Source organism: Chiloscyllium punctatum, chromosome 45 (assembly GCF_047496795.1).
Source record: "Chiloscyllium punctatum isolate Juve2018m chromosome 45, sChiPun1.3, whole genome shotgun sequence".
Classification (NCBI taxonomy): Eukaryota; Metazoa; Chordata; class Chondrichthyes; order Orectolobiformes; family Hemiscylliidae; genus Chiloscyllium; species Chiloscyllium punctatum.
Genome location: NC_092783.1, coordinates 50,404,894 through 50,422,985, shown reverse-complemented (window position 1 = coordinate 50,422,985; position 18,092 = coordinate 50,404,894). Strand labels below are relative to the sequence as shown.

Here is an 18,092-nt window from a genome sequence, read left to right as displayed (position 1 = left end):
TATACCTTCCACCCTTCACCTTAAATTTATGTCCCCTTGTAACACTCTGTTGTACCCGGGGAAAACGTTTCTGACTGTCTACTCTATCTATTCCTCTGATCATCTTATAAACCTCGATCAAGTCACCCCTCATCCTTCGCCGTTCCAACGAGAAAAGGCCGAGAACTCTCAACCTATCCTCGTACGACCTACTCTCCATTCCAGGCAACATCCTGGTAAATCTTCTCTGCACCCTCTCCAAAGCTTCCACATCTTTCCTAAAGTGAGGCGACCAGAACTGCACACAGTACTCCAAATGTGGCCTAACCAAAGTCCTGTACAGCTGCAACATCACCTCACGACTCTTGAATTCAATCCCTCTGCTAATGAACGATAATACTCCATAGGCCTTCTTACAAACTCTATCCACCTGAGTGGCAACCTTCAAAGATCTATGTACATAGACCCCAAGATCCCTCTGTTCCTCCACCTGACCAAGAACCCTACCATTAACCCTGTATTCCGCATTCTTATTTGTTCTTCCAAAATGGACAACCTCACACTTGGCAGGGTTGAACTCCATCTGCCACTCCTCAGCCCAGCTCTGCATCATATCTAAGTCCCTCTGCAGCCGACAACAGCCCTCCTCACTGTCCACAACTCCACCTATCTTTGTATCATCTGCAAATTTACTGACCCACCCTTCGACTCCCTCATCTAAGTCATTAATAAAAATTACAAACAGCAGAGGACCCTTACTTTGAACTGACGAGCTGATCTATCTCTTGTGCAGGGAAATAATCTAGCAAAGCATTGAATCTGCATCAAGGGACCTTCATTAATAAGCATCCACTAGGTTATAAGCATCCAGACTTTATAAGGGTCCCAGGAATTGCACTTTAACAGTCTGCCTCCCCATTTAAGAGTACACAGAACACGACTTGAGGCAAATTCAAATTTACTAAAGAGCTGAATACACAATACACTTTAAATTTAAATTACATTGCAATATTAAAAATAAGTGAAGTCACCGCAGTCTTCCCTGACCATTGGTTTACTCTCTCATTAGAGAGAGACAACTAGCGGTAGTTCAACCTGAGGGTCACCACACATCAGGAGAGGTTGAGAAGGCGAGTCCTTCATGGTAACCTCAGCCAGCACATGAATTGGTCCTACACTGTTAGCATCATCCCAAGTGAGCTAAACAACCCCCACATGAAAGATGACTAAAAGACAGAAACCATAATCTCATTTCCAACCTAGAATTGAGTAGTTCAAATCCATAGTCTTGCAATAAAATATCTTACATACCAATCAAAATCCAAAATAACATGTTGCCTTAAATTTCTCCAAGTAGCATGCCACCTGGACATCAAGCCATCCCTCCTCAATTAAGAACACTCTGCATTAGGCCTTTTCGTCACAAAAAGTATCGGTGAGGGTATTACTGCTGAACTTTCAACAGTGACGTTCTTCATTTTAAACTGTTCCTCATCTGATTAAGTCATCAATGTGGGTGCCACGTCCCAATGTAAGTTCATCCTTTTAACATTATCCTGATGAGGTTTCACTTCACTCACTATTATTCCAAGTAATTCTCAATTGTTGAGAATTCTCTCATCATGTAGCTATGAGCATTTGTCTTGAAAGAGATTGCTTGCTTTACTATAATTTCTGTCCATTCATTTCTTCATTTTATAATTATACTTTATGCTTAAAAATGTTTTTCATTATACAAGGAAAGATTTTTTTTCTCTATTAGATCAATCACAGGTTACATTTACATAGAATCTCTTTTCCTCCCATGCTTCCATCTTTGTGATTGATCATTCTGCTGAGTTGATAATGGCTCATCAGACATTTTTGATATCTGATTCTAACTCTATACCAGCTTCAAACATTCCTTTCTCAGGGTTACCAGGTTACAGTCAAACTGGACATGTTTCACATCACAAGGAGACATTAACGTCTTTTATTGTTATTTTAAACATTCCTTAAGCTAAAAGGTATTCCAGCACGATTTTTTCAACGTACATGTTCGTCATCATTACTTTAGCGTGTACTGCACCTTAAAATACAATCTTAAAAATATTCCAATGTTGGTTAGTGTGACTTCAAATGTATGAGTGTATTGGTAGGTCAAGTATGTTAAACGATCACAAAACAGATATTTCATTCTCATCAAAAGTCTTAGTAGAGGTTATCATTTTACACATTCCAACACACAAAATTCTATTGTTGAAGGAAACGGGGTGTAATGTAAATGTCACACAACATCAGGCTACAGTCAAACAGGTGACGATCACCTGACAAAGGAGCAGCGCTCCAAAAGCTTGTGATTTTAAACAAATCTGTTGAATGCTAACCTGGTGTCATGTGACTTCTGAATTTGGCGACCCCAGTCCAACACCAGTATCTCCATATCATACTCTAGGATATGGATTAAAATCCCGCAATTGGTGGAACTTAAATTCAGTGAATAAAGATCTGGAATATGATGCAAGTCTCACTTATGGCGCCACGAGACTACAACTGGCTGTCGGAAACTCTTTCCAGTTCACTGAGAGCTTTAGCAAATAAATCTGCCGCCCTTACCCAGCCTGACTGATGTATGGTTCCAGAGCCACAGCGATGTGATGGCCAAGCAAGTCAATCAGATCAAGGGCAATCAGGGATGGATAATAAATGCTGGCCTTGCCAATGACACCCACACCCTAAGGGAATAAAGCAGAAACAAAAATTCTTAGCATTATAAAGTGTGTGATCACTTACACATACAAGATCCTGAGGAGACTTCTCAAAGGTGGTTGCTAATAGTATGTTTTCCCTTGTAGGACAGACCAAAATTAGACAACACAAATGAAAAATAAGTGGTCTTTCACTGAGGATGTAGTTGAAGAAAAGAGTTTTCCCCCGGAGGGTTATGAGACTGTGGAACTCCCTTCTCCAGAGAGCGGTGAAGGAAGTTCCTCCAAATATGTTTTAAGGCAGCGGTAACAAGTCAGTCAAAGGTTATCAGGGGGAAGGAGGAATTGGAGTCAAGGCCACAAGAAGATAAACCATGATTTCATCGAATGAAGGAGACGGCTTGAGGAATCGAATGACCGACTCCAGGTCTGAAGGCATTTGCTCTTAGTATATATGTAGCAGAAATATCTGGATGAAAACTTTAACTTCCTCTGCTTTTCAGAAGAGAATCTTGAAAGCCAACAATTTATTAAATTTTCTGATTTTTATTCTAAATTGTAACCTCATAATTATCCCTGAATTCTATTGAATTATCTAAATCTGTTCCTAGTTATATAGAGTTAAAGAAGTCCACAGCAAGGTGAAGACCCTTCAGCCCTTCAACTCTGTAACAGTCATATACAAGGTCCTAACTACATTAAAACCTCGATTACCCGAATGAGACAGGGAGTACTTTGTTCAGATAACTGATCATTCGGAAAACCGGAAACAAACGGAAATTTATGAGTGCCGGTTATCCGAACATTTCTCAGTTATCTGGCATTGCATGCCATAATGCCGTATAACGATAACTGATCTATTGTAAACAATCAGTCATTTGAGTGTCGGTTATCTAGCGATGCACACCATAATGCCGTTTAACTGATAACTGAATGCTGAGTCGCCGAATGCCCTTTTTACGGGACCTCGAGATCTTGTTCAGGTAATCCAAAATTTAGATAATTGACTTCCGGATAATCGACTTTCGGATAATCAAGGTTCTACTGTATATTCTAATCCCATTTTCCAGCACTTGCACCTTGCATGCCTTGGCATTGCATATGCACTTCTTAATACATTCTCTTCACATCTTTATCCATTTAATCGTATCTGCAACATAATCCCGTATACCCACTGAAACGGGAAATCAAAATATCAAGGAATTACTCAACACCCATGTCTGTTTCCAAATGGTCAAAGGTTTATTTTACAGCAATGGGAGTAAGCTGCAGGGAAATCCAGGCAACTTCTCAACTAAACAACAGTAAAATATGTTCCTTGTATACATTTTATTTCAGCTCATCTTGGCTGGCACAAACCAATCGTATATCAAGTTCAATTCCATACACATCCAAACCGGTTTGTCATGTGACTGTGTGATCAGCTTTAAGTCATCCTACACCCTCATGATATTGGCCAGACCCCTTTATCAACTATCCTTGGGCCTTCACTATACATCTTATTCAGTGACATTCCAGAAAGCACTCCCACTGCTGATTAGACAGCGGCCTCTTCTAGCTGCCCGGTACTGACTATTCTCAGGAATGCAGTTAAATCCCATAAGGCCTTTATACTTAAAACTCCATTTTAATATCTGGCATATAGCTACACTTTGGTATATAACACACAATGTGTTACTATAGGTAGGGCTTCTGCCACAAATTGGCGAAACCACTCACCTTTGCTCCACACCCTTTACCAACTTAGGTTAACGAAAATTTTATCAATTTCAGTTTTATAGTTCACAACTAATCCAAGACTTCATTGTTCAAGGGCAAACGTTCCAGGGACCCTTGTGTCGAGAAGCTTCTCCTAACTTCACTCCTGATGGACCTAACGTTTACATTATTCCCACAGTTCTAGACTCACTAGCCTACTGAAATAGATTCTATCTACCCAATCTGTTCCCCTCAATAACTTGAAAATTTCAACTAAATCACCCTTTAACCTTCCAAATCCAGGGGGTTACAACCCTAATTTGTGCTACTCACCTTTTAATTTAATCTTGGATTAGAGTTACGCAGACAGTCGAACCAAATGAGCAACAGAGCAAAGTTAAAACCTTTACAGACCCTCAAAATTAACCCCAGTGGTTCCCAACCAGACTTCTTGAAGAAACGATCCTAGACCCTGTATATTATCAAATGTAGAAGCAATTTGTAGCTAAAACAAAAGACTTAGCAATTTACTAACATTACAGTAATTTGATCAGAGCAAAATCAAAAAATGTAATCTAATTGATAGCTATAATTTACCCAAAAGCCTCATTCACACAAAAGATGGCATGGTGGCTCAATAGCTAGCACTGTTACCTCACAGCACCAGGGACCCGTGTTCAATTCCTGCCTCGGGCAACTGTCTGTGTGGAGTTTGCACATTCTCCCCGTGTCTGTGTGGGTATCCTCCGGGTGCTCTGGTTTCTTCCCATAGTCCACAGATGTGCAGGTTAGGTGAATTGGCCATGCTAAATTGCCCGTATTGTTAGGTGCATTAGTCAGGGGTGAACATAGGGGAATGGGTCTGGGTGGGTTGCTTTTCGAAGGGTCGGTAGGGACTTGTTGAGCCAAAGGGCCTGTTTCCACATTGTAGGGAATCTAAGACAGTCATCTAAGAATGTAAAAAAAACAATTAAGTTTCAATAAAATTTTAAGAATTGCCAGATTATTTCAGTGATTTCCACAATGCATGGTTCCACAGATTGTTCCTCGGCTGATTTTATGAAGATTGCAATCAGAGCCATCTTTTCAGTTCATTCAGATAAAGCGAGTGGTATATGTAACTTAGTTTCTATTCACTGAACTTCCAACAGCTGAAAATGGGAGGTTGGCAGGCAGCTTTCAACTCCTTCTCACACAAAACACAATTCAAACGCTGGCCTCACCCTGTCAAACTAACCATCTCCCCATAAGGTTCCAGTTACCATCAACATCTGCCATCTGCTTAAACAAAAGGTCGCTCCCAGACTTGCTGGAACCAAATCTTAAGTACTGACCTCATTTATGACCAAACATTGCTGTCTGCTTAAACATAATTTTCTTTGCGAACATCAAGTGTCTGTAGAAATTTTTGGATTAGAGTGTTGCTGAAAAAGCACAGAAGGTCAGGCAGCATCCGAGGAGCAGGAAAATCGATGTTTCGGGCTTGGAGGCAGGGAGCCTCCAAGGTGTAGAGATAATTAGTGGGGGGGGGAGCTGGGGCGAACTTAGCAAAGAGGTCAATAGGTGAATGGGGGTGGGGATGAAGGTGATAGGTCAGACAAGAGGGTGGGGGAAGGTAGCAAAGAGTACAATGGGTGGATGGGGGTGGAAATGAAGGTGATAGGTCAGACAAGAGGGTGGGGGAAGGTAGCAAAGAGTACAATGGGTGGATGGGGGTGGGAAAGAAGGTGATACGCCAGAGAAGAGGGTGGGGGAAGGTAGCAAAGAGTATAATGGGTGGATGGGGGTGGGGATGGAGGTGATAGGTCAGAGAGAAGGGTGGAGCGAATAGGGGGAAGGGAGATTGGCAGGTAGGACAGGTCATGAGGACAGTGCTGAGCTGGAAGGTTGGAACTGGGGGTAAGATGGGGGGAAGGGGAAATGAGGAAACTGGTAGAATCTTTTGATCAAGAATCAACCTGCAATTAACTTCCAGGTCTGGCCTCACAAACAAACAGCTTCATTGTTCTCTCTCCCTGTTTTTTTTAGAAACACAATCTGCCATTCACAATGCAAAGGTCATTGTCAGCTCACAGTTCACCACTGCAAACCAAAACTGATAAAAGAATGGATCATTTTTTTCCCTAGGGTGAGGGAGTCCAAAACCTGGAGGGTATAGGTTTTAAGGTGAGAGGGGAAAGGTTTAGGTCAGATCCACCGACGTCAAGCCGGTGTTCTTCTCTGACCACTGCCTCCTGCTGGCCGACTGTCACCTACAGGACGAACAGCGGGCGGGCAAGGGAACGTGGAAACTGAACACTAAGCTGTTGACCCCGGGAAACATCGAAGAGCTCAAGAGGGATTACGCAGGTTGGAGAACCGTGAAGCCCCTCTTTGAGTCTCCAGCGGACTGGTGGGAAACGGCAAAAGGGAACATCAAGAGGTTCTTTATCCTCAAAGGGGTCCAGGAGGCGAGAGAGAGGTGGGGAAAACTGTCCCAGCTCCAGGAAAGTATGCAGAACCTGCTCCTGCTGCAGACGATGGGGGTGGATGTCACGGAGGACCTCAAGGAGGTGAAGGGCCAGCAAGCCTCGCTCTTTGCCTCGGAGGCCTCCAGGATAATCTTCCGGTCCAGGGTCCGCTCGGTGGAGCAGGACAAGACGTGCTCACGTTTCTTCTTCCAGAAGGTGCACAAAGAGAGCTCCGTGCTCAGCAGCCTGAAGAAAGAAGATGGCTCGGTAACGTCATCTCAGGCTGACGTCATGAGGATCAGCAAATCCTTCTACGCCAGCCTGTATGACTCGAAGCCAACCGACAGCGCGGCCTCCCAGTCGTTCCTGTCCTCTATCACGGAGGTCCTAGATGACGGAACACGAGAGAGGCTGGACCAGCCGCTATCTCTGGATGAACTGACCAAGGCCCTCGAGTCCTTCGAAAAGAATAAAACTCCCGGAAGCGACGGCTTACCGGTCGAGGTTTATTCCGCTCTTTGGGACTTGATCGGCCAGGACCTGCTGGAGGTGTATGTCAGTATGCTCCGGGCAGGTACCATGAGTGAATCCATGAGGAAAGGCATCATCACCCTCGTCTACAAGCGGAAGGGGGAGAGGGAGGAAATTAGAAATTGGAGACCGATCTCACTGTTAAATGCAGACTACAAAATCCTGTCAAAGGTCATCGCCAACCGGGTCAGGTCTGCTCTGGGATCGGTGATCCACCCGGACCAAACCTGTGCTGTACCGGGCAGGAAGATCTCTGAGAGTCTCGCACTCCTCAGGGATACGATCGCCTACGTGCAGGACAGGGGGGTGGACACCTGCCTCATCAGCCTGGACCAGGAGAAAGCCTTTGACAGGATATCGCATACATATATGAGGGATGTCCTCTCCAAAATGGGCTTTGGGGAGGGAATCGGAAATTGGATCAGACTGCTCTACACCAACATTGTCAGTGCAGTCTCAATCAATGGGTGGGAATCAGATAGCTTCCCTGTAAGATCTGGAGTCAGGCAGGGATGCCCCCTCTCACCCGCCTTGTTTGTGTGTTGCATAGAGCCATTTGCCGAAACCATCAGGAAGGATGCGAGCCTGAGAGGGGTGACTATTCCTGGCAGCGGGGGCCTGCAGGTTAAGGCCTCCCTGTACATGGATGACGTCGCTGTTTTCTGCTCGGATCCGCTGTCCGTGCACAGACTCGTGTGCATCTGCGACCAGTTCGAACGGGCCTCCGGGGCCAAGGTAAACCGAGGCAAGAGCGAGGCCATGCTCTTCGGGAACTGGGCCGACCAATCCTCTATCCCCTTCACCGTCAGGACTGACCACCTGAAGGTGCTGGGTATTTGGTTCGGGGAGGCTGGGGCGTGCGCCAAGACCTGGGAGGAGCGGATCAGGAAGATGAGACAGAAACTAGGCAGATGGGGGCAACGGTCGCTCTCCATCGCGGGAAAAAACCTGGTCATCAGGTGTGAGGTCCTCTCAGTATTGCTATATGTGGCACAGGTCTGGCCTATCCCCAGGACCTGTGCCGCCGCAGTCACCCGGGCCATCTTCCAATTCATTTGGAGATCAAAGATGGACCGGGTCCGAAGAGACTCAATGTACAAAGACCGGTGCAATGGGGGAAAAAACACGCCCAATGCCACCCTCACCCTGATGGCCACCTTTGTGTGTGGCTGCATCAAGCTGTGCGTGGATCCCCGGTACGCAAACACCAAGTGTCACTACGTACTGAGGTTCTACCTGTCCCCGGTGTTGCGAAGGATGGGCCTGGCCTCGCTGCCGCGGAACGCTCCGAGTAGTTGGACCGTTCCGTATCACCTGTCCTTTGTGGAGAAATTTATGAGGAAAAACACCTTTGACCACAAGTCCATCAGGAAGTGGTCAGCACGTAGCGTCCTTGAGACCCTTCGGGAAAAGGAGAGGGCGGATCCTGTCGAGCGGTTCCCTGAGCAGACTGTCAAAGCCATTTGGCAGAATGCCTCATCGCCAGAACTTTCCAACAAGCACCAAGACGTGGCTTGGCTGGTGGTGAGAAGGGCTCTGCCTGTGAGATCCTTTATGCACGCCCGGACTCTCTGCCGCACCGCACGCTGCCCTCGAAGTGGCTGCGGGGGGGACGAGACTGTCACACACCTCCTTCTGGAATGTGCCTATGCAGAGGAAGTCTGGAGAGGAATGCAGTGGTGCTTGTCGAGGTTCGTCCCGAGCAGCGCCGTGACGCGGGACTCCGTGCTCTACGGCCTGTTCCCCGGGACTCACACCGAGACGAACATTAACTGCGCCTGGAGGATCATCAACTCGGTGAAGGACGCTCTCTGGGCGGTCCGAAACCTGTTGATCTTCCAGCTGAAGGAGTTGACCCCGACCGAGTGTTGCAGACTGGCACATTCCAAGGTCCAAGACTACGTGTTGAGGGACGCGCTGAAGCTTGGGGCAGCTGCCGCCAAGGCGCGGTGGGGAAAGACCACTGTGTAAGATCGGCCTGCCGAAAGAAGAACAGGGGGCCCATACAGACGTTTTTTTGGGCTCTGCTGATGCCTCAGCCAAATATATATATATATACAAGATTGAAAAAATGCACAGGATTGTAAAGGACAAGAATAAAGTCGAATCTGTGTTTGTAAATATGGACATATGTATGGCATGATCCAATGTACAGACCATCAAATCATTTATGAATAAAGTATATTTTTGAAATAAAAAAAGGTAACTTAATAGGATAACTGTGAATTTGATTAATTCAATTTGTTCTTTGAAATGTTAAGACATGCAATGTATGTAACTATGAACGACATGGAAAATTGTACAAGTACCAAAGATTTATTTACATGAATAAAGTATATTTTGAAATAAAAAAAAAGAGAGGGGAAAGGTTTAGAAAGGACCTGAAGGGCAACTTTTTCACAGACGGTGGAGCACGCATGGAATGAGCTGCCAGAGGAAGTGGTGGAGGTTGGTACAAAGACAACATTTAAAAGGCATCTGGATGGGTAAATGAATAGGAAAGGTTTAGAGGGATATGGGCCAAGTGCTGGCAAATGGTCAGTTTAGAATGTCTGGTCGGCGTGGACAAGTTGGATCAAAGGGTTTGAGTCCTTGCTGTATGACTCTATAAGAAAGATAAAAATAAAGAAAAATCTGCAAGAATTCTAACAGTACCATTATGGTCAACCTACTGAGTTTCTCCAGCATTCTATTTGTGGCAGATTTCCAGCATCCACAGAAATTTTTGCTTTCACACCAATATGAAGTGATTTGCTATGATCTGCATTCAACCGGAATGTGAGCAATACAAGAGATCTTAGATGTTGCAGTACCAGAAGAGGCTATAGAGATACACAAGGATTTAAAATTTAAAATGGAACCACTGCCAGGCCTTGATTAGATGTCCTACAGTGTGGAAACAGGCCCTTCAATCTAACAAGTCCACGCCGACCCTCTGAAGAGTAACCCACCCAAACCCATTCCCCTCTGACTAATGCACCTAACACTATGAGCAATTTAGCATGGCCAATTCACCTAACCTGCACATCTTTGGACTGTGGGAGGAAACTGGAACACCCAGAGGAAACCCAGGCAAACTCAGGGAGAACGTGCAAACTCCACACAAACAGCTGCCCGAGGCTGGAATTGAACCCAGGTCTCTGGCACTGTGAGGCTACAGTGCTAACCACTGAGCCACTGTACCATGTCAGAAGCGAGTTTACATACCCTCGCACTAAACACGCAGCAAACAGCATGTTTTGGAAATTGTGCTCTCAATTTATTTTCATGCTTAATGTTTACACAGAACATGTTAGCCAAGATCCCTCCATTCATGAATGTAATAATCCCAGCTCCATGTGGTATAACTTCCAGCCTAATGGTGGATCGATCCAGACCATGCCAATCCAGTGCATTTGTTTCACATTTCAGTGTTAGCTTTAACTCAAGAGTTGACCCTGACCATGTGTTGCAGACTGGCACATTCTGAGGTCCAGGACTACGTGCTGAGGAACGCACTAAAGCTTGGGGCATCTGCCGGCAAGGCTCAGAGTGGGGAAAAACCATCATCTGAGGTCTTCCTGGGAAGGTAAATGTGAGGTCTGTTGAGTTAATGGATCCTCTCAATGCGGTTAAAGTGAGGACTGCAGATGCTGGAGATCCGAGTTGAGAGTGTGGTGCTAGAAAAGCACAGCAGGTCAGGCAGCATCTGAGGATTCCTAATGAAGGGCTTTTGCCCAAAACGTCGATTCTCCTGCTCTCCTGCTCCTCAGATGCTGCCTGACCTGCTGTGCTTTTCCAGCACCACACTCCCAACTCAGATCCTCTTAATACCCCAAATGCATTGAAACATAATCTTGTACAAGTAAGAGATATCTTTGGTTTGTTTGTTGGATATAGTTACAGTCCAAGGTTTGTTTGTCTTCTTCATGTGCACTGGTACGGAACCGAACTGCATTTGTGACTATGTATGTAGAAAGATATTTTTATGAATGTAGTTTGGATTTTTTTTAAAGAACTATGCGGTTAAATCAAAGCAATGACACCTCCCCCCCCACCCCCCACCCTTGGTATTGCAGCTGCACCATCCTTAACAAGAACATATTATTGTCTGTGCATTGATTTGTTTAAACACTGCCCCCCACACACATAACTATAAACCTGCAATGTGTCCCTGATTACCTACTTTAAAGAAAGTAATAGAAATGCAAAGTGCTGTTGTTGCTGGAAATCTGACTTTAGTCTTTACACCACCATCACTTTTCTCATTGAAAAGTCCTGCTTTTAGCACAGACTTTATTCGTTCCTTCTTCCCCACAACATTTACATGCCTCTGTATAAAACCTGTCCCATTTCTGATGGAAAACCTGTTGCTAATGAACCCTCTGTTGCTCCCTCTCCACGGTGTGCATTTCCAACTATTTTGCTTTGAGATCCTGGGGTCACGCCACCATTGCCAAATAAAAGTCACTTTACATGTTGCAGCAAATGGGACAGCGGGCAGGACCCCTCTGATGGTCAGTCAGTCAGGTCAGCTACAGACAGGAGGCTGTCTCTATCGGCTCTCACAATCATTCTCTGTGATAGTGGCCGGATTGTCTGCTTTGCTTTTAATCCACATCCAATCCTCACCGAGGTCTACAATACCAACAGTGATCAGACACTGAAAGATGTACATCTTGTCAGCCAAGTACCACTGTTTGTTTGGTTTCGGAGGACTCAGGAGGATACAAAAAGGCAGTCACACTGTTAAGAAGTTTCATTACTTTATCAACAGCTTCCCCCTCGCCCCTACACACAACCTGAACTTATCCCGTCTTATCCTCAACGTCTCAAAGTCTTCAAAACGCCATTTCCTCCCTCTGTCCAATTCCAAGATGTTCAAATCTCCAGACCGGAATTATTACTTGTTTGTTAATATTGATTTTTTTAAGCAGAATTTTACTTACTCGCGATCCCTCTGGCGTTAAACCCCAATTCCAAGTACCTTGTGTCTGTCCAGGGTGTTCTGCACCTTCTGTCCGATACATTCATTTCTTTTCAAACAGGACACATTGTTTCACATTCCATTCGCTCCAACAGCTCCTAAACAGAATCCAAATCCGGTATTTTCAAAAGTGATAATCACCCTCAGAGAGAGAGAGAGAGACAGAGGGAGTGATGAGAATATAGAACTTGCCACCACGTGGAGTTGTTCAAGCCCTGGATGTGCATTTAAGAGGGAGGTGAGATTAACACAACAGGGAGAGAAAAAGGCAACACAGGATTATGCTGATAGGGTGAGAGGTTGCTGCAGACAATGTCAACAAGGTTTGGGTGCCGTCGTGGAGCGGGAGATATTCTCAACAAACCATCACTAACACACAAAAAACAACTTGCAATAAAACAGCTCAGGATGAAGCACCAACTGTTTTTATTCTCCAAAAATAAAGTACTTCTTTCATAAAAGTACATTGAATCACATGCATTAGTCAGGGGTAAATGTAGAATAATAGGGTAGGGGAATGGGCCTGGAAGAGTTGGAGGGTCAGTGTGGACTTGTTGGGCCGAATGACCTGTTTCCACACTGTAGGGGAATCTATGAATCTATTTGCAACAAGATTCAAGTTGTCTCCACACTGCATGGTCGAATCAATACAATAGCAATCATCTCAAATCCTGACATTACACATTCAACATTAGGTATACCACCTAAAGACAAAACATTTCAAGTTGAAAAGGACTGAAAGCTCCAGCAAGAAGCTGCCCCTCAAGCAGAGCACATGTGGAAGTGGGACTTCTGTGCAGCTCTACCTCAGAATGTTACGTGCTGTGCAAAAAACTTTGAACTGTATCGCACTTTCTGAGCGAATGGAATTGATTTTACTTTTTATAATGAATAAAGTATTCCTTACGGGGGAGAGGATCTAGAATAACACCAGCTTACATAAAGAGTACGTCTCCAAGTTTCAAAAGCAGAAATTGCTGGAGCAACTCAGCAGATCTGGCAGCTTTTGTGGAGAGAAAGCAGAGGTAATGCTTTGGGTCCTTTGACCCTTCTTCAGAACTCTTTACACGTTTACAATTTTTATGAATAAATAACAGGTTCTGCAGGTTTGAAGAAGGACTCGAAATACTAACTGTTTTCGCTCCACAGATGCTGAGTTTCTCCAGTAATTTCGGTTTTTATTTGTTACAAATATAAGTAATATATTCAAAAGTGAGAATGTCCAGTACAGACAGGGAAAACAAAGGTTAGAAAATTAAATGGCCCTACAGTCCTGGTGACATTACATTCTTAACGGAGATCACAGCATAAAGGTGGATGTAACCTCAGCAGTAGCAGAATCTGCAGTTCAGTTTGAGTTCTTGGTGAATATTCGAGCCCCCCAAAATACTTCCACGGAAGCAGGTATCCTGTCACCAAGTCACCCTTTATTTGCAAGTGCATATTACACGGACTCTGACCAGCGAGTTCAGAACCAGTACCTAAAGTGACCAGAGTATTTTTCAGGCAGTATCTGAGGAGCAGGAGATTCAACGGTTCGGGCAAAAGCCCTTCTTCAGGAATGGAGCTTTTGCCCAAAATGTCAACTCTCCTGCTCCTCAGATGCTGCCTGATCTGCTGTGCTTTTCCAGCATCTGCAGTCCTCCCTTTTGCCCAGAAGCCTTTTCAGTCCTGTTTCTACCTATCAGCCAGAGCTCCCCAACTGGCCCAGGTTAACAGCCTCAATCTCATTAAGTCTCAATTAACAGATCTCATACTCAATGAGATCCACATGGCCTTCGTTCCAGTCACTAAACCTCCCCAAATTTGCTTTTTTACCAGTCGCTATTTTCTGAGATGAGAATTCCCACTGTTATTATCACAAATCTGACTTGGTCTTCTCTCTGCTTTGCTGCTCAAAAGCAGCTGTGAACATATAATTCAGTGTGGATTTCTAGGTCTGGCTGCATTGTCTTTCCAAGCGGACTAATTTCCAACACGTAAAATTATCATACACCTGTGAATTAAACAGGTGATGTACGTTTCATGCTGCTGATTCAATTGCCTGGTGTCTTAGTCTTTAGACAAAATGATATTCTCAATGTGGACAGTTTTGCTTATTCCATAAGGATGTCAGAAAGCCTGCATCAATCTGGGGACAGGTGATCACTACAGACATTTTAGGCCTATGTTTCTTCATTGACCAAAATAAAAAGAATTTAGTCAATGAAAAGTCTCAGGTAGAAAAATTAATTGATGGAAGTTAAAATTCAATGGATCGTACTCACTACTGTTGTAACAAAGTTAAAAATCACACAAATAGTCCAACAAGTTTATTTGTAAGCACTAGCTTTCGAAGCATTATTTCTTCACCAGGCAAAGCAGTGCTCCAAAAGCTAGTTTCAGAAAACTCATCCAAACCAACCAGATATGCTAAATTAACCTAGTCCCATTTAGTAGCATTTGGTCCATATCCCTATAAACCCTTCCTCGTCATGTACCAATTCAGATGGTACATTTAAATGCTGTAATTGCACCAGCCTCCACCCCTTCCTCTGGCAGCTTGTTCCATATACGCATCACCCTCTGCATGAAACATTTGCCCCTTTTGTCCCTGTTAAACCTTTCCCCTCTCACATTGAACCTATGGCCTCTAGCTCCGGACTCCCCTACCCTGGGGAAAAGACTTTGGCTCTTCACCGTATCCAAGCCCCTCATGATTCTATAAACCAGGTCACTCCTCAGCCTCCAAAGCAGCCATGTTGCATCTGAGACAACAACAGAAAGTCCTGGAGAAAAGGTAAAATAATAGCAGGTCTGGTAACTTTGGTGATGAAAGAAACAGGGAGAAAGTGAGGACTGCAGATGCTGGAGACCAGAGTTGAAAAGTGTGGTGCTTGAAAAGCGCAGCAGGTCAGGCAGCATCCAAGGTCAGGAAGAGGAAGAAGCGGAGGGCTTGGAGGCCTTCATGATGGCGGATGGAAGTGTGTAGGGACTGGATGTCCATCGTGAAGATAAGGCGTTGGGGGACGGGGAAGCGAAAATCATGGAGGAGGTGGAGGGCGTGGGTGGTGTCCTGAACGTAGGTGGGGAGTTCTTGGATTAAGGGGGACAGGACAGGACAGGACACCCCACCAACCTCTGGATACATTGTATCATCCTCCATCATTTCCGCCACCTCCAAACAGACCCCACCACCAGGGATATATTTCCCTCCATACCCCTATCAGCGTTCCGGAGAGATCACTCCCTCCGCGACTCCCTCGTGAGGTCCACACCTCCCACCAACCCAACCTCCACTCCCGGCACCTTCCCCTGCAACTGCAAGAAGCGCAAAACTTGCGCCCACACCTCCCCCCTCACCTCCCTCCAAGGCCCCAATGGATCCTTCCATATCCATCGCAAATTCACCTGCACTTCCACACACATCATTTACTATATCCGCTGCACCCGATGTGGTCTCCTCTACATTGGGGAGACAGGCTGCCTACTTGCGGAACGTTTCAGAGAACACCTCTGGGACACCCACACCAACCAACCCAACCGCCCCGTGGCTGAACACTTTAACTCCCCCTCCCACTCTGCCAAGGACATGCAGGTCCTTGGCCTCCTCCATCGTCAGACCCTGGCCACATGACGCCTGGAGGAAGAGCACCTCATCTTCTGCCTAGGAACCCTCCAACCACACAGGATGAAGGTAGATTTCTCCAGCTTCCTCATTTCCCCTCCTCCCACCTTATCTCAGTCCCAACCCCCGGATTCAGCACCACCTTCTTGACCTGCAATCTTCTTCCCGACCTCTCCGCCCCAACCCCCTCTCCAGCCTATCACCCTCACCCTCACCTCCTTCCACCTATTGTATTCCCAGCTCCCGTCCCCCAAACTCCCCCCCACCTTTTATCTCAGCCCGCTTGGCCCACCAGCTTCATTCCTGAAGAAGGGCTTATGCCCGAAACGTCGATTCTCCTGCTCCTCGGATGCTGCCTGGCCTGCTGCGCTTTTCCAGCACCACACTTTTCTACTGATGAAAGAAACAGGTTTAAAATTCCAAGTTAAATTTGACTCTTCTTCCGCATTCTGAGTTTTTGTTTCAGATTTCCAGCAGCTGCAGCATTTTGCTTTCATATTGCATTGAACTTCTACGTTTTGCCCTTAGGCTGCATTCAAATGAAACTCCAGAGTCAGTGCTGATTGTTTTACAATAACACAGGAATGCAAGAGTAACTCTGTTCTGAAGGCAATCATAGTTGAGCTTAATTTCAGAATCACTTGGGATGAAGGGCTTATGCCTGAAACATCGATTCTCCCACTCCTCAGATGCTGTCAGACCTCCTGTGCTTTTCTAGCGCCACACTTTTCGACCCTTATCATTCAGTTACATGACATAAGTTCAGCAATGGTGTGAAGCTAACTTTACAGCAGACTCAATGTTACCATGAATACAATGTAAACTACACATCTCTTTTGCCTTTAGAGCCATCGAACATCTCCTTAAGCTGCACTTCTGTCCCGCGAAGCTTTTAAGGATGTTCCGTCACCTTGCATCTGTAAATCACTTGTGAAAGCTCCAATCACCACCTCAACATGATGCAAAGAGTGTGCATGCATGAGAAGGCATCCCGTAGTGTTCTGGTGTGACAGAGAGCAACAGCCAGTCTGAAAGATGATGCCACTGGACATTCTGTGTGAGTAACAGGGGTCACACTGTGAGGTCTTTGAGAGATGGCTATCACAGTGTAGCCTGAGCAATTGAAATGTTGCAGCGGCAGGAGAACTGCAGATGCTGGAGATCAGAGTCAAAGCAAGTCAGGCAGCATCCGAGGAGCAGGAGAGTCGATATTTCAGGCATAAACTTGATTCCTGATGAAGTGCTTATTGAATTGATTTGAATTAATTGTCATGTGTACCGAGGCACAGTGAAAAGCTTTGTCTCGCAAGCAATACAGGCAGATCACATATTTAAGTTGCATGGATAGTAAATAATAGATAAGCAGCGGCAAAAAAACACAGGTACAGGCGAATGTTAAGAGTTTGTGAGTCCATTCAGTATTCTAACAACAGTGGGGTAGAAACTGTTGTGAAACCGGCTGCTGCATGTTTTCAGGCTTCTGTACAATCTCCCTGATGATAGAGGTTGTAGATATACATTGCCAGGGTGGGATGGATCTTTGAGAAGGAGAAAGTGAGGACTGCAGATGCTGGAGACCAGAGCCGAAAAATGTGTTGCTGGAAAAGTGCAGCAGGCCAGGCAGCATCCAAGGAGCAGGAGAATCGACGTTTCGGGCATAAGCCCTTTGTCAGGAAGGGCTTGTGCCCGAGGCGTCGATTTTTCTGCTCCTTGGATGCTGCCTGGCCTGCTGCGCTTTTCCAGCAACACATTTTTCGGTTCTGGGTCTTTGAGAATGCTGGCATCCTTTCCTTGACAGCGGGCCCGGGTAGATGAATTCAATAGACGGGAGGTTGACCTTTGTGATTGTCTGGGCCAAGTTTACCACTCACTGTAACCATCTCCGATTTTGAATGGTACAGTTGCCATACTAGGTCGTGATACATCTAGACAAAATATTCTCGATGTCGCACCTATAAAAGTTGGTAAGGGTATTCGCCGTCATGCCAAATTTCCTCAGCTGCCTGAGGGGGAAGAGACGTTGTTGGGCCTTTGTAACTAGTGCGTCCACATGAAGAGTCCAAGATAGCTTGTTGTGGATGACCACTCCCAGGAGCTTGTCACTCTCCACTCAGTCCGCCTCTGTGCTGCTAATGTGTAGGGGGACATGAGTAACATCCCGTCGAAAGTCAATA

At 45.4% G+C, this 18,092-nt stretch overlaps 1 protein-coding gene across 11 annotated transcripts in view; it reads right to left on the bottom strand.

The window, feature by feature from the left end:
* The window catches only part of LOC140467399 (uncharacterized), a 99,548-nt gene that overhangs the window by 67,847 nt on the left and 13,609 nt on the right, over positions 1-18,092 (bottom strand). For 3 of the 11 annotated variants that reach the window (XM_072563734.1, XM_072563737.1, XM_072563738.1), the window contains exons 1-2: positions 12,274-12,531; positions 2,575-2,693 (exon numbers count right to left, since the gene is read on the bottom strand). Coding sequence is in view for 3 of the 11 variants with exons in the window: in XM_072563743.1 (XP_072419844.1) it covers positions 12,274-12,354 (81 nt within the window). In the remaining 8 variants the exon portion in view is untranslated. Of the gene's footprint in view, positions 1-1,290; positions 1,310-2,574; positions 2,694-12,273; positions 12,534-18,092 lie in introns of those variants that run through there. The other 8 variants (XM_072563735.1, XM_072563739.1, XM_072563743.1 and 5 more) reach the window with 6 other exon arrangements.